The sequence below is a fragment of the Ochotona curzoniae genome, unplaced genomic scaffold (assembly GCF_017591425.1).
Source record: "Ochotona curzoniae isolate NIBS_2020 unplaced genomic scaffold, NIBS_Ocur_1.0 contig_4501, whole genome shotgun sequence".
Classification (NCBI taxonomy): domain Eukaryota; kingdom Metazoa; phylum Chordata; class Mammalia; order Lagomorpha; family Ochotonidae; genus Ochotona; species Ochotona curzoniae.
In genome coordinates, this window is record NW_024466307.1 from 2,091,361 (window position 1) to 2,108,286 (window position 16,926).

The 16,926-nt window shown below is 57.0% G+C and overlaps 1 protein-coding gene across 1 annotated transcript in view; it reads right to left on the reverse strand.

The window, feature by feature from the left end:
* The window catches only part of SERINC5 (serine incorporator 5), a 58,872-nt gene extending 57,031 nt beyond the window's left edge, over nt 1-1,841 (reverse strand). The window contains exon 1 of the mRNA XM_040985858.1: nt 1,752-1,841. Coding sequence (XP_040841792.1) covers nt 1,752-1,841 — 90 coding nt within the window. The remainder of the gene's footprint in view (nt 1-1,751) is intronic.
* Nucleotides 1,842-16,926: the final 15,085 nt, after the last annotated feature.

Consider the following 16,926-nt stretch of genomic DNA (forward strand, 5'->3'; position numbering starts at 1 on the left):
TGGCGAGCTCCTCCCATGCAGGGGGGTTTCTGTGTGGTTTTCCTACTTTCCTTCTCCGGGGACGTCGCTGCGGAGGCCTGCCCTGCCATGCGCCGTGGCCTCACTTCAAACCCACAGATGGTCTCGAAATGCACCCTGCAATGAAAACCCACCCCAGCTAAGTTTTTCCAGTGTAAGGCTGCTTTCCTTAAACATCAGCAACTTTAACTTCACGGGCAAACTATGAGAAAAACCAAAAGGAAAACCCAGCTTCTTAGAACATTCAAACAGTGGGTTGACATAACCACCCCAGGTTCTGCTGGCAATCCCTGCACACTCAGATGACACTGTACACTCAGAGTCTCGCAGTGACCAAAACATCACAGGTGTCCCATAAATACCTAGTTGTTATGTGTTAAACTCTTTAATTTTAAAAGAAAGGCTACTAAAGACAAACATAAATACATTTTCTTTATGACTTAAAAAATCTTTATATATACATGTGTAATGTATAACTATATATACATACAATGGCGTATATCTTTATGTACACATTCATATATAATGTATATCTATATATACATGTGTGATGTATATCTTTATAGATATATATGTATAATATATGTATATATACATACATACACATATGCAGCCGGAAGACTTGGTAATATCCTCACTGGAAATGTTTCAAAGTATATATTTTTTAAAAATTTTTTAATGATGAAAGGTTTTTTTTTGTTTTGTTTTTAGTATTGCTTTTTTTTTAGCTGAAAGGCAGAGAAGGAAAGACAGAGATCTCTTCCACCTTTATCTTCCACTCCCCAAATGGCCACAACGGCCGGCGCTGAGCCGATCCAAAGCCAGGAGCCAGGAGCTTCCTCCAGGTCCCTCAGGTAGGTGCAGGTGCCCTGAGACTTGGGCCATCCTTGTCTACTTCCTCAAGTACATTAGCAAAGAGCTGGATTGGAAGTGGAACAGCTGGGATTGGAACTGGTGCCCGTATGGAATGATACCACTGAAAACCAGAGGCTTAGCCTACTATACCATGGTGCTGGCTCCTAAAACATATTTAAATAGAAGGGAAGAACTTGAAAAAGCTCATGAAAAGATGGAATAAAAAGTGAAGCTTACTTTGATGCAAAAACATTTTGGGATCCATATACTAGCTTCTCACACTGTGCATTTTCCTCGGGCTTTCTGATAGGGCTGTGCGGGTTCAGCCCGGGCTACCGGTATGACCACAGGCGGGCAGGAGAGCGGGGCAGTAACCTGTCCAGTGCCTCCCTCCCTGGCTAGCTGGGTGGGGCCTAAGAAAACAAAGCACTCAGGGGAGGGAGGGCAGCAGCCCCGCACCCCACAGGACCAGGTCCTGCCCAGAGCCAGCAACTTTGCAGGGGGGTCCAGTCTCCCCCCAAGGAAGGCACTCCAGGAAAATCCTCTCTTCCCAGCCCCACCTGAGCCGCCAGTCCAAGAACACCAGGCAATAAACCCTCAGGAGGAATTTTCCCTAGGTCATACCCAGAAAATTGTTCAGAAGAGGGTGTGGGGGGTGAGAAGGGGTGGGAAGACCCAGACCCTGTTTCCTCCTAAGCCCCTTTGTGAACTTGGACTGTGCTTCCAGCCCCTCCCTGAGATGCCCGTCTGGCCCGTCAGGGGCACCGCACCCAGCTCTCAGCCCCTCCCTGAGATGCCCGTCTGGCCCGTCAGGGGCACTGTGCCCAGGTCTCAGCCCCTCCCTGAGATGCCCGTCTGGCCCATCAGGGGCACCGCACCCAGCTCTCGGCGTAGTTCTCCTTGGAAACACCCACCTGGCCAGCAGGTGGAATCCCTCCATTACACTTGGTGACCTTGTTGAAGTCCATGTCCATCTGGAGAGAGGCCTGTCTGCTGCCCCCCTTTCCCCACCCTCATCCCACACAGTAAGGAACCAGCAACCTCAGTGCCAAGGGTCAGGTGTGGTCTGTGCATGTGACTGAAAAGCAGCAGAGATAAATAAAAAGTTGGAAATGACTCGACCAGATCACTAGCGATGACAACCAAAGTGGGTGTAATTATATATAGCCTTTTGGGGACCAGAAATAGAAACCTATCAACACATAAGATAGTATCTGATTTTCCACAATTTCAACTTTAACAGCCCAGAAAACACAAATGGTTGCAAATTAGTTGGGGGAGGTCCCAGCACAAAACTCCTTCAGGATTCCCCCAATTCTGCGAAGAGTAGAATCACTTTCAACACAATCCTGTTTTGTTTTTTGTGTGTATTTTTGTTTGGTTGGTTTTGTTTTTGCAAATCAGAATCACTCGTGCAACACACAAGCAAATAAACTCAGGAGCCCACAGCAGGGTCCTCCCTGGGTCAGGACACGTGGCACTTCCCCACCCCCTTTTCCTGGCTCTCACAAATACCCCTCCCTTCCAAAGCGCTGCTGTGGGTATTACACAGCCAGCACAGACCTTACCGGGCACCAAGACCCAAGGGACAGCAGTGCCATGAGCAAAGCACTTGGTGAGGGCTTGGCCAGGCCTCAGCAGGTGCTCTGTACAGAGACACAGCGACAGCCCACCCTGAGGCAACCAGGATACAACACATCCCAGCGGTAGGTGTGGGCTAGTCCAGGAGCCGGGAAGAGATGGTTACCAAGGACACACCTTGCCCTGAGACTTCCAAGTTGAGACCGGGGTTGGAAACAGAAGGAAGGGCAGTTGGCGCAGATTGTCACAGAGCGGGTGACCTGTTTTCAGGTGGGGGGAGGGTCAGCAAGTTTGTTCATTCATTGGAAAGCAGAGGGGCGGAGAGACAGGGAGAGACGGAGCCCTCCCCTCAGCTGCCAACAGCTAGGTGGGAGCCAGGCTGCAGCCAGAAGCCAGGAGCTACACTTCTGGTGCCCCACGCAGTGCTGGCAGCGACCCTAGTGCCTGGGGCCATCATCGGCTGCTTCCCAGAAGCCGGGTCAAAAAACAAAACAAGACGGAGCAGCCAGGGCTTGAACCTGTGTTCCCTATGGAACGCCAGGATCACAAGCAGTGGCGTCTTAATCCGTGGTGCCGCAACACCAGCACCTGGTGTGTGTTTTAACCACACGTGCAGCACGTCTCAGAGGTGCACTCTGAGGGCTGTGGAGGCTGTTCCTGTGGAAACCCTCCCTCAGCCCCTCTGAGAAGCCTCCAAGGACCCGGGAGCCACCCCCAAACTGTGCCTGGCCTCTGCCCCGGTCTCCATGGCAGGGCAGAATCCCAGCTTTGCTCACAGCGGCTGGCACCCCCAGCTGGCCTCATTGGCTGACTCCCAGGAACAGGTTCTCCTTTCCCAGCCTCCTCCTGGTCCCTGCTCCCTTCCCAACATGCAAGGCCAGTCACCCCCATGCCAACCTTGACCCGACATCTGCCTTTGGTGCTGACCACAACTGGCCCCAGTCAGAACTCGCAGCTTCGTGTTACACACGGACACTGCAGATGGATTTTTCACTGAGGAAAATCTCGCAGAGAACAAGACGCGAAGCAGCCTGTGCTGGATGGACTCTACCTGGGCTCGGGCAACTGGGCCCTCGCCTGAAGCAGCTGTCGGGCCAGCGAGCACCGTCACGCTGGGAATGGCGGCCATGGCTGGACTCCATCCGAAGGGTCCTGCTGCAGGCGCATCTCGTCTGCCTCCGGGCAGGGGGCGACTCTGCATGCAAGCTGAGGCTCAGGGCACCATGGGGTAAACCTTCTCCAGGCCTCAAGGCAGCCTGCAGGACTGTGTGCCAGACTGGGGTTCATCTCGTCTTCACTGCCCGAGCCAGGTATGAGGAAGAAGCCAAACGCTGACCCGCCCATGGCTGCAGGCAGCAACAACATCCCCCTACCCCAAACAGCCTAATAATGGCTGGGTGTTCAAAGCCACCTTAGGTCCACAGGACAACTGATGACTACTTTTTTGCACCTCGCAACAATAGGAATAAGGAATAGCAGTAGAGCTCACAAGCCATCCAACTCAAGTCAGGTGGACAAGCAGTCAAGGCCTGGCTCCCCCATGCCACATCAGTGCTGCGGTCACCCCCCTGTGAAAAGGGGACCACTCAGGGTACCGCCACCTCACAGGGCTGTGCAGGATGGTGCACTGCATGTGAGGGGAACCGCTGCTCTCACTGTGACGTCCATCTTGGCCTGCACAGCCTCTTCTCAGAGTAACCCGCGATCCCTCCAGCTCCAAGACAGAACCAGTATCCCCCAGGTGCCGCCCCCCGCTAGTAGCCCTGCCTCTCAAGCGAACAAGAAAGTTTTCCTGGGGCCTGTCCCTCCCCCAGCACCTACAACAGTGCTCTGGACACAGAGGGGCTGAGGGGCCACGCCCTGGTCATCTCTGCCCCCATTAGCACTCGCCAGCCAACATCAGAACAGAGACACAGCAGGATGGCTGCAGAATACCCTGATGGCTGTGAATGAACCAGGACGGGCGAGGGAGAGGTCCTGTGTTGGAGGCGTCACAGCTGTTCCCACACGAGATCTGCATCGTGACCCTGAGATTCTCACGCCCACACTCCCGCTGAGAACAACTGAGCTAACCAAGGGCTTGTCCACACATGGGCAACCTCATTACCCAGACGGCCCAATCCAAGCCCCATCCAAGTCCCAGCTAGTCCACTTCTAATCCGGCCGCCTGCCACTTGTATACGACACCGGCTGGAGCTCTGGGCTCATAGCTTCCACCTGGTCCAGCCCTGCTAAGGCCACTCGGACAGTGACCCAGAGATGGCCAACCTTGCTCTCTCTTGGCAAACCCCAATTCCAAGTTCCAAGCTCTTTCCGGGGTAAATGTGGTCCCTGCCAGTCTTCAAAAACATCCATTTCCAAACTCAAATGTCCCCGCTCGGGTATGTTGCTGCTGTCTCAGTCCCTCTTCCCTTTCTATAACTGAGTGTCTGAGAGCCCTGTCTTCGAAGGACAGGGAGGCTGTTGCTTACAGCGTGGCATCCTGCGGGGGCCTCGGGTGCAGGTGGACAGGCAGAATGCCCTGGTAGCCACAAACTCAAACCTCACACCTGCCACCTACACTCAGTCTATAACTGGCCTGGGGGAAAGTCACAACAGTAGAGCGAGCGACGGGTCATCCTCACCAACGCCTGTGTTCCTGGCAGCCCCCCGTGAATGTCACCCACCCCGTCCTCCAGGCCGCTCCTCCACAGCTGCAGCACTAACGCCCAGCACCATCTCCACCTTGGAAATGCACCCTGGGCACCCCCAGCCTGTAGGAGTCAGTCAAGGTTACCCCTCCCAGGCATCCATAGTAGCAGACACCTGCCTGGCAGTCCCCCTCCCCACTGCCCACAGCAGCCCCAATACCGAGCCACCTGCACAGCTCCCAGAGTGACCTTCTAAGTAGCAGTTTAGCCCTACTCTGCATCTCCACTACCTCCTGCAACAGGGCAGACCCATCCCACTGGCAGCCAGGCCTGGCCTTGCCCACCCCCACCCACCTCCTCTAAGAGGCCCGAGCTGGCCTGGAGCACTCCTACTCCCTGCATTGACCTTCACCCAGACCCACACAACGGTCTTGATGGCAGGGGGCATCAGACCACCCCAGCAACCCCACCCAGGCTGCCCTGCCACCCAGATTCTCACAGTACCCACGGTCATCATGCCATGTTGTTCAAAGACGTATTAATTCACTTAAAAGGCAAGAGAGACAGATTTAACAACCGGTTCACTCACCCCAAATGGCCACAGATGACCACTGCTGGGCCAGGCCAAAGCCAGGGGCACAGAACGCCACCCTGAGCCCCCACACACAAGGCACTGGCCTACCCTCTTCAACTGCCATTCCTCGCCCAGCTGCAGAGGGCTGCATCAGAAGTAGAGTGGGAGGACTCCAACTGGTATTCCTGTATGGGACACCAGTGTCGCAGGCGGCAGCTTAACCCACTTCCTTATAATGCCAGGCGCTGTCACTTCACCTATGACATGCTCGGGGAATGCTCGGCCCCCAGTGAGGCCATACGTCTTCAACCACCTTACACCACTACACACCAGCTCCTAACACTGACCTGAGGCGGGTCCTGGGCACTGCGGGTTATGCCTCAGCCAGCCTTCCCTGTGGGAGTGCCTCCAGTTCCAGCCAGTCTGCTTCTGATGCAGCGTTCTGCTAACATGAGTCCTGGCTCAACCCTGGGCAGCCTCACCACCCAGCTGGAGACTCGGACGAAGCTCCTGGCTCCTGGCTTCATTTGCCCCATCCCTGGCCACTGCAGGCATGTGGAGAGTGAACTGAGGCAAGACCTGTCTCTTTTGGTATCTCAAATAAAATTAAAACTAATTTTTAAAAATTCATCTTTGGGCCCGGCATGGTAGCCTAGCAGCCAAATCCTTGCCTTGCACACTCCAGGATCCAGGATCCCATATGTGTGATGATTCTAATCCCAGAGGCCCCGCTTCCCATCCAGCTCCCTGCTTGTGGCTTGGGAAAGCAGTTGAGGACGGCCCAAAGCCTTGGGATACTGCATCTGCGTGGGAGACCCGGAAGAGGCTTCTGGCTCCTGGCTTCAGCCACTTGGGGAGTGCATCATCAGACACGGAAAATCTTCCTCTCTGTCTCTCCTCTCTGTATATTTGACTTTCCAACATAAATAAATAAATAAATCTTCAGAAAATTTCATTCTTTAGGAAAAACAAAACAACACGGCAAACTTGCAGGCTGAGTCTCTGATGCTGCAGTGCGGTGTGGCTGGGGTTTTTGGCAGCCTCGGCCTGGTCCCCACGCAATCACGGGGTGACCGCCAGCTCACAGCCTCACGGCGTGGGGACACCAGGCAAGCACCACAAAGCAGAAGTTAACTTTAATGTGATGCAAGGCCAGGGCCGGGTTCTTTCCAAAGTGCTGTGAGGGCTTTTACATGCAAGTCATTAACTCCGGTCAGGGACCAGCCACACCAGCCAGGGTTTCTTCCCTGAAACCCACCTGCGGGGGGTGGGGAAGCCGGGGAGGGCCGATCCAGTGCTGGGAGTTGGCCTGTTCAGTCACGGTCCTGCTGGGCTCTCAGCAAGCGGCCTGAGAAGACTTAGCAACCTCTTCCCTCAGTGGTCAAACGCCTCAACTTCCTAGCAAGGCAGCCTGAACCCAGGCCCAGCACATATAGAGACCTCAGAAACGAAGCGGGCCTCACGTGCCCACTGTGCCGGAATCACCACTGTGGGCCGCTGCGGCGTGCGCCCTGACCGCCCAGGGCTCGGCTCTCCGGGCTGACCAAATAAGCAAAGACCCGCGCGCACTTGAGCCGCCCCCGCCGCGAGCTGCGCACTGGACCGCACGAGGCACCTGCCCAAACTTAGGCACAAGGGCTCTGCTTCTCCTGTCCTTGCAGAAAGCAGCGGGATGGGCATCCAGGCGGCCACCACCTGTGAGACTGCGCCCCGACCGGCGGGGACAGCCGTCCTGGACAGCCTGGGCTCCAACGGGTGGGACGAGGGACAGGCTCGGGCGAGTGCGGCCGCGCACCGGGTCAGGAGCCGCTAGGGCGCCGCGCTGGGCCGGGCTGAGAGCGCGCTCCGGCGGACCCGAGCCCGGAGCGACGGGGCAGGTCTGCGCTCGACGCCAAAGCCGGCCAGCCCCGGGGCGCGCGGGGCCCGGCTCAGCTGAGGTGCGGGAGCGGACGCTGCCCGGGCTCGGCAGGGCCGGGAGGAGCGAGTGGACACGCGCAGGCAGCCCGGGCCCACAGCGCCCCGCCCCGCGCGGAGTCCCCGACGCTGCCTCTCGGGCTTCCCCGTGCCTCCCACAGTCCCGGGCGCAGGCTTCCCCGACGCGCCCGGCTGCTGCGCCCCGCCGTCCGTCCCGGGCGCGCGCACCCCGCTCACCTGGCCTGCACAGCACTCGGCGGACATCACGGCGGCGGACGACCGGAACGCTGCCGCCTCCCGCGCCGCTCCGGGCCCAGCTTCCCCACGCCGCGCCCGGGCACGCCGAGCCCCAGGCTGAGCGCCCGGCACCGCCGCCCGGGGGAAAACAACTGCCCACCGCGGCCAGGCCCCGCCTCCGGGCCCGGCCACCCAGCCACTCTGCCCCTCCGGAGTCCCGTCAAGCCCCGCCCCCAGGCCGAGCCTCTGGGCGGCTATGCCCCACCAAGCCCCGCCCACCGCAGCCAAACCCCGCCCCCAGGCCGAGCCTCTCGGCGGCTATGCTCCCAGCCCACCCAGCCCCCCGCCCCGCCGCCTCGCGCATGCCACAAGCCCCGCCCCGCAGCAACCCGCCCCAGCCGCCCCCGCTTCTGTGCCTCGCTTAGCCCCGCCCACCACGGTGAAGTCCCGCCTCCAAGTCCCACCCCGCCTTGGAGCCACGCCCCGCCACGTCTCCGGGCCCCTCGGCCTCCGGAGTCTCACTCCGCCTCCACGTCTGTGCGTCACCTAGACCCGCCCAGTCCGCGTCCCGCCCCGCCGCCGCTGTCTTCTCCTGGGTCCGCCGAGCCCAGCGGCAGAGCAGGCTTCCTCGGATTCCCACTTCCGTCGGCGTCCAGCGACTGTTCGGTCGAGTTCGCTCCGCCGGGAGGCGCTGCGCTTTTAGGTCCGATCCGCGCTCTGAGGAGAAGGAGCCGGCTGCTGACAGGGAAAGCCCTGACGCCCCGAGCGAGCTGCGCCTGCGGGTCGGCCTGGGACGGGGCGCTCCTCTCGGCCTTGCCGGAAAGCGCACTGGTGCAGGCCTCGCCCGCCCTCCCTCAGACGCACCCCGAGGTGCTCCCCACCGCACCCCAGCCCCAATCCGCAGCCCGGCAGGTGCAGGAATGTTCCCGGCTGTCCTCGGCCAGGGGGCGACGTGGGGACCTGCGGAGTAGCACGAAAGTCGCGCGGGGTCAAGGCCAGCACCAGGCCGGGCCTGCCCAGGGTGCTGAGGAGAACCGGTGGCACACGCGCGTGGGCGAGCGGCCGCGGCGGGCTCACCGTGCACAGGTGTTCACCTAATCCGGGCCCGAGGACCCAGGGGCGCCACCTGGAGTTTCTGCCCCGCCAGGAGGAGTTGAGGCAGCAAGGCGCCGCGGGAGGGCAGGCAGCTGCGGGTCAGACCTGGCGAGGAGCGCCCCTCGGGAGTTGGGGGCAGTCGGGGCTGGGGCCCGGCCTCTTCGCCTTTGTGGCATGGAGCCTGTCTGCAGAAATGGGTGCTCATAGTTCCTAATAACCTGCGGCCTTGTGCCCAAAAGGAGAGGATTGAGAGCGCACATTCTAACTCCGCCAGGAACGGGCCGAGCGTCTGGGCCGCCATCTGCGAGACCCTGAGCAGCACAGTCCCCCAGGACGCCTTGTAGCACCTCCTCCACACCTTCACCTTGTGGGGCCAGCCGCCCAAAGCTTCCACATAACCCACTTACTGAAAGGCGCTCACTGGGGGCCAGGAGTTGTGGCCTCCGCACTTGGGGAGTCCCAGCACCTCCGCCTTCTTGTCACCTTCCTGCCAACATACCTGCTGGGAGGCAGGCAGGTGATGGATGTGAGGCCGTGAGAGGTGCCTAAGGCAGACGCCGCTGGGAAGCAGCCCTGTCCTTCACACTGCACGTCCACAGGCTGAATGCCACCTGAGCCCGTGGTTCTTGGCTGAAACGCTCGCCTGTCCAGGTCATCACTCCATTTAACATTGCTGCCTTGATCGTGTGAGTCAGCGTGTGGGTTGGCCACGCTGGTTTACCTGAAGATATAGATGCACGCTTTCTCTGTAAACCCCGCTACCTTGCTTCCTGCCCTCCTATCTAAAATCCCCTTAAAACATATACATGTATATTTGAAAGGCAGAGTTAAACAGAGCGCACACTCCCTGTACTGGTCCACTGCCCCAGATGACCACAAGGGCAAGGACGAAGCCAAAAGTCAGGCAGGAGCTTCATCTGGCCTCCCGCAAGGGTGCAGAGGCCCAGGTCACACTGCTTTCCCAGGCACATTAGCAGGGAGCTGGGTCACAAGTGGAGCAGGCAGGACTTGAACCTGCACCCATATGGGGCGCTGGTGCTGCAGGCAGCAGGTTTATATGCCATGCCACAGTGATGGCACAGTGCTGGCCCGGTTATTTTCTTAAGGGATGACAAAGACCTCCATTCCAGCTATCTAAGCTGACAATGCCCCAGTGCCTGGGCCCCTGCCACCCACGAGGGAGACCAGGGTGCGATTTCAGCTTCAGCCTACCTCAGCCCCAGCTGGTGGAGAATGTGGGGGTGAAACAGCAGATGGAAGGTTTCTCTCTTGCCTTCAAAATGTAATCTTCAAATAAACAAAAGCAGTGATTTAACTGAGTTGAGACAGTTGTGTCGTTAGCCCCAAAGTTCTCTTGCCAATTTTCCTAGAAGGTTTTTTTAAAAACTTTTTTTTTTAAAGCAAAGTGACACAGAGAGATCTTCCAGCTGCCAACTTACTCCTCAAATGACTGCAATGGCCAGGGCTGGGCCGGGTTAGAGCCAGCAGCCTAGGAGCCTGGATCTGCACTTGGTGTCCCGATGGGCAGCCGGGCCCACACAGCAGGGTGGTCTGCTGCAGCCCCAGGTGCGTTGGCAGGGAGCAGGCTCAGACCCACACTCCTACTTGAGGTGCAGTGTTGTAAGCGGTGTCTAGGCCGCTGTGCCACAGACCGGCCCCCCAGAACGTTCTGGTCACCAGACCCCTGTGGCCATCCATCTCCGTCTGGATCACATAGTGATGTGTTGGAGTTTCTTTTCCAGAAACTCACTCCCCCTTGCATTGAGCCTTCATGCTGAGTTAGCCCACTTTGCCATCATCTTCAAAGAATACAGTGTAGCGGACCAACTGGAGACCTTGGACACATGTTGAACACAAACCTCTGAACCCCATCTTAAATCTAGAAGAAGCTTCACCCCTAAAGCCCAGGGAACCCAGAAATGAGGTCCTGGTCGGCCAGCTCCTTGCTCTGGACTTCACAGATAAACACGCCTCTTTCTTCCTCCACGCTGGGGTCGGTGATCGGCATTCTGCATATCAGACAGTGTAGCTGGTTTGGGGTCCTCTGCAGCAACTCCCCCAACCAGTCTCAGGGTGTTGGGAGTTCAGGGCCAATCGGACACCCTCCAAGGCTGCAATCAACTCCCCAGCTCCAGATACAGCACAGGGCCTGGCCTCCCTATAGACACTGGCTTCAAGATAGCGCCTCTGGTGTTGACTGGCCTTGATAAGCATGTTGAGAAATCATGAGAGCCCTCTGCTGGCCCCGGGCACTTTGGGAATCTGTGGACTAGGATGCAGGTCTGACCTTCCTAAGAGAAGCCAGGACCAGGAAAACCCACTGAAGAACACAGCAATCTCTCCAAGAGGTGACCCCAAGTTCCTCAGGGTCAGGAACCCGTCAGGAAGCACACTGCAAGGATGTAAGGGGGTGTCCACTGAGGAGATGGGGGTGTCCACTGAGGAGACGGGGGTGTCCACTGAGGAGACGGGGGTGTCCACTGAGGCGATGGGGGTGTCCACTGAGGAGACGGGGGTGTCCACTGAGGAGATGGGGGTGTCCACTGAGGAGACGGGGTGTCCACTGAGGAGACGGGGTGTCCACTGAGGAGACGGGGTGTCCACTGAGGAGACGAGGCCGTCACCGTGCCGGCTCAGGCCATCAGGCCATCCCAGGGCTCAGGGACACCAAGCCCAAGGCCCGGGCCCCCACGAGGCTGCATCCGCTCAAAAGTGAGGGCCTTGTGGATGGGCTGGCTCTGCCTTCCGCCGGGGCTGGGCTGCTCCAGCCGCTCTTTTCTACAAATAACCCAGAGGCAGGAACCTGGCAACCCAGAAGCCAGAAACAGAACAAAGAACCAGTGAACGGTGGGCACACCTTTCCCCTTGTCCTTCAGAAGTCTCCCAGGAATGTGCCCAGACTGGGAAGGCCCCCGCCGCCCTGCTCAGGGCGCCGTGTGGGCACTGCTTTGGGGCCAATGAGCTGCACCCTCCGTCCTCAGGTTGGTTAACGAGTAGGAGACCAGCATGAAACAGTGGCACCTTAGTTTTTATTTTAAGCACTCAGCTGGTTTCCTCAAGGAAGACTTGTTCCCAATAGGTAAGTAGTTTTACAGTCGGACTCTTTGGATGTGGATTTGGTCAGGAACAAGCAGTCAGGGGCTTGGTCGACTCAGGCTGTAGTTCTTGGCAGACCATGTAAAATATTTTCCCCACAAAAATGTTCTTACCTAACTAAATTAGCTCCTTTTACATAATACAATTATATATGTGTGTATAAATAACATCATAAATAACCAGCTTGTAATTTGGGGTTTTCGCCCCTGAATTTGAAGGGTTTTTCTTTTCATTGTTGACTTTAAGACTACTTCATGCTGAACTGAAAATAACATTATATATGGGTTATTAAAGAAGTATAATCATAGGTACTTTTTTAAACTTTTCATAAATTTAGAAAACTTCAGTTCTGGCTCAAAGATGGCTTCAAAGCAATAAAATGTGTTATTCAGATTCTGCAAAACCTCAACAGCTTTGAAAAAAAAACCTAGTAATCTGTTGGTTTTTAAAGATGGAAGAACTGTCTCCTAGGGTCTTTAGGGACTTCAGTTCTGCAACTGAAATTTAACAAATTTTAACTAAAAGCAAACGACAATATATTAATTTACAAATAACTGTGTCTAGGCGTACAGTATAGAGTTACTTTCTGCACAGCCATACAGCGCGTAACAATAGGATTCTTTTTCTTTTTCAGGATTTCCCAATGCCATGCCCTCTTTTGGAGTTGGTTCCATTCCGGGATGTTGTTGATGTCCGATCCTGTGTACATGCTGCCGTTGGCTTTGGGAGCAGGGGAAGAGCAGCTACCCCAAGCTACCAGCTACCCCACACCCTGCGACCAGGTACGTGCAGGGACTGTTCCCACCTAGGTGGTGGCCCCAAATGTGACTCTGCCGAGTCCTGCCCAGACTCCCCACACAAGAAAAGCACCCCTGAGGGATCCTCGGCCTCAGCTGCTCTGTCTGACAAAGCTGGGCAGCAAAACTGAGAGAAGAATGCCATCGGTTTCATGGGGAATCCTTTGCCCCAGAGGAGGAATGGAAGGGAGGCCTGGACGTCCTCTCTTGGTAGGGCTGGGCTCCCGGGGCTTCGTGGCACCTGCCCGCCTCACTTGTCTGGTGCTGTTCCTTCCTTAGACACTGCTGTCTTTGCTTACCCCAGTCCAAATCGCTGGGTGCTTTCTAGAGAGGGGCCCGTCCAGAGAGAGGCTCGTCTAGAGAGGGGCCCGTCCAGAGAGGGGCCCGTCTAGAGAGGGGCTCATCCAGAGAGAGGCTTGTCCAGAGAGGGGCTCGTCCAGAGAGGGGCCCGTCCATTGGCTGTGACAGATGCACTGACTCTACGGGCCTTGCCACCTCACTTATCACCACTTTCACTAGCCAGAATTAGTAGGCCTTGCCAAGCCACTGGAACACAGATAGTTAACTTCACAGCAGGCTCACTGAGCCCAGTTAATAAAGGCCCTGGGAAAGTCTCAGAGGGATTTTATGGCCTAAGATAATGCCCGGCTGTCTGGGTGCTGGCCTGGACTCTCCCAGCTGCTAGCTCTTGCCTTACCCCGTGGCCTGAGCTCTGCACTCGGCCCTTTCCCAGGTCAGGCTGTTGGAACACTCCTGCTCATCACCAGGAGGGGCGGAGCGCTTCCTGGGTTCCCCACTTGCTGCCCCAGTGTGACTCTTCCCCTTCCCACCCGTTCTCCCTGCTCCCCTACCTTCAGTTAGACTCTTGGCTGCCTCTGCTTCGCCACGCTCCTCTGCGCTTGCCCAGCTTTCTTCCCTGCCTCGCGAGGCTGGGCCTTCCTGCACACCATCCTGTGACCCTCATGGCAACGGGACTGTGGCCACAGGAGCGGGGGCCCTGAAGTCACCTGTGTACAGGCCATTTGGCTGCTCTGGGCCTGTCTACAGCTTCCCAGCAAAAGCTCCTTGAAGCTGGCCATTTCCTTTCCTCAGTTTCCCCCAGTTAACCCTTTTTTAAATTTTTTGTCTCTAACCTCAGGGTTTCGGCCCCAGGGAACTCCTGACGGACATCCCTGACCATGTGAGCGAGGACCATGTGCTCGCGGGCCTGGAAGCTGCTGCCGGGTCCGCACGGTGTATCGTGTCTGCTCCTTGCAATCTCTTCCACACTGTTGGTTTGGTGGCAGGCGGCTTTGCGACACCACAGGGACAGCAAGTCCCCAACAAGTGGAGCTGGTGCAGCAGTTTCACTCAGGCCTTCTGGGAACAAATCAGCTGCTTAGGGACCTGAGTTAGCATCAGTGGAGGCCCTCCTCTCACTCCTGGGTCCACTGTGCTTTGTAAACTCAGCGAGCAAGTCTGCAAGGGGCATTGCATCTTTGACTTGGTTAAAATGCATTCAGGTCTTTGTGGCAAGTCTCTGTTTTTGCCCCTTATCAGTGTTTGGGTGACTCCAACCATCATTGCAGGCACTGTTCAAATTCATCCGAATTGTCCCTACTCTTTCCAAAGGCAGTTCATCTCTGCCCCACTGCAGCCAAGAAAAAGAGTGAATTTAGTTAAGTCTGAGGCCGAGAGGGGAAGAGGGAAGAGCAGCCGTTGCAGTCTCTCAGTTCAGCCGTTTGCTGTCAGTGCTCACAATACAGTGGTCACTGTGCTGCCCCAGGCTGGACAAGCGGCATGCCACGGAGCAGAGGTGTCCTTCTGTGTTGCCCACAGACAGGCTCACAGCATCCCCGCTGGAGCTCCATCTGGGTCCCCTTGGGCCTGCTGCTTCCCAGGAGGCAGAGCCGAACAGATAGGACTCGAACCCACAACCTGAGGTAGGAGGTGGCCAGGGGCAGCCAAGGTCTGACAGGACGCTGTGGCAATGGACTCCCGTGTGACTGCACTCCCACTGACCCCCTCTGCACAGCACCCCGGCCTGCCTTCCACTAGAGAGGAAGCGACAGAGACCGGCAGGGCAAGCCTCCATCCACTGCTTCACTCCCCAAACGGCCACAATGGCCAGAGTTGAGCTGAGATGAAGCCAGGAGTCAGGAGCTTCGACCGGGTCTCCCATGCAGGTGTGCCCTGCTCCCCGGCACCAGCGGCATCAGTCTGGGTTTTTGGCAAAATGAGCATGCTTGTCTCTCTCGAACAAATGGCCAGGGGTGCTGAAAGCGAGTTTGGGGACCGCGACTCCAGGGCCAGAGCAGTCTTCACGGTGCACACGGCCCCGAGGCTTCGGATCCTGGACGCCCGCCTTGTTCCGTCCTGGCCTCGCTATGCAAGCTCCTCTTCCCGCCACCACGTGTCTCCCCCAAAACCCACATTCAGCTGTCCTCACTGTTCTTGGCCAAGGGGCGGACGTGCTGTCCTTGTGTTTGCCTGCCACCTTGTGGTCATACAAGGAAGTACAAGCGTCCACGCAGGAATCACAGACTTCAGTGACCAGTATGATGGGCATGGACTCACCATGGCCCTGCATGCAGAACTAGGACATTGCCTCAGGCAAGGGGGACTCCTCTGGCCATGGTGACCGGCAAGGTCACCTGTACCTGTACCTGTTGGCCTTACAAGGTTGAATAGTTTGGGGCCAACACAGTAGCCTAGCAACTGAAGTCCTCACCTTGCATGCACTGGGATCTCAGATGGATGCCAGTTCTCATCCCAGAAGCCCCACTTCGTATCCAGTTTCCTGCCTGTGGCCTGAGAAAGTAATTAAGGACATCCCAAATCCTTGAGACCCTGTACCCGTGAGACCCGGAGGAAGCTCCTGGCTCCTTGCTTAGGATTGGTGCCGCTCCGGCCATTGCGGCCGCTTGAGGAGTGAATCAGTGGATGGAAGATCTTCCTCTGTGTCTCTCCTCCTCTCTGTACATCTATCTTTCTTTTTAAAAAAGAGGGGGGGGAGTTGAACGTTTTTAACCAGCTGCCTTTTTTTCTTCCTTACTGGGCTCACACAGTGCCGACGAATGGGACTCCAATGCAGCTGGTCAGTCAGGAGAGGCCGACCTGGCTGAGCGTGCACACTGCATCTCCTTGTGGCTCGGTGCCTGGTCTCCAGGGAAGCCCCCTCTGGACAGCACTGACACTGAGGGTGCCTCGTCTTGGGTGGGGGCAGGCTGCAGGGCTGAGGCACACTGAGGCTCGGGGATCGGGAGGGAGGACATTATCCCACTTCCCTCCCCCATCTGCACGTTGGACAGCAATGCAAGCTCTCAACAAGAACACTGCTAACTACCCGGGAAGCTGGGGGCCGGAGGTGGCGCGTGCCTGCAGAGCAGTCCAGCCCCTCCCAGTCGGAGTGCCTGGTCCTGCTGGCAGCTCAGCTTCTGACGCGGCTTCCCACTCATCTGCACCCTTGGAGGCGGCAGATGGAGGCTCGGGTCACTGGGACCCTGCCGACACATGGGAGCCATGGCCGGGGTCCCCAGCACCAGCCTCAGCCCGGCCCCGCTCCAGCTGTCGGCCGATTTGGGAGTAAACTGCAAATTGAAAAGGCTACCCGTCTGTCTCCAAAGTAAAAATAGATGTTTTTAAAAATACATTGGAAGTTGAAACAGTGTTTCCTGTTTCCCCAGATTTAAACTCGGGAAATTCTGGCAGTCAACTGAGGGCCCAGGAAGGCAAAGCACCTGGGGTCTAAGTACTTCCTCCAATGCAGCCGCCATGCTCTCCGTAATTACCTGGTCTCCATGCACCTGATCAGACCCACAGCCATGGTTCTCCACAGGGGACTTTGTTTTGGATTTGAAGGCACTATTCTGTAAGACAATTAGGATGCATTTCATCACATCACCTCATCAAATATCTCAGTTTTAATTACACCTCACTTTATTTCGGCTAAATCCTCACCTTGCACACACTGGGATCCCATACGGATGCTGGTTCATGACCCAGCAGCCCTGCTTCCCATCCAGCTCCCTGCTTGTGGCCTGGGAGAGCAGTCGAGGACGACCCAAAGCCTTGGGACCCTGCACCTGCACGGGAGATCCGGAAGAAGCTCCTGGTTCCTGGCTTCAAATCAGTTCAGCTCTGGTCGTTG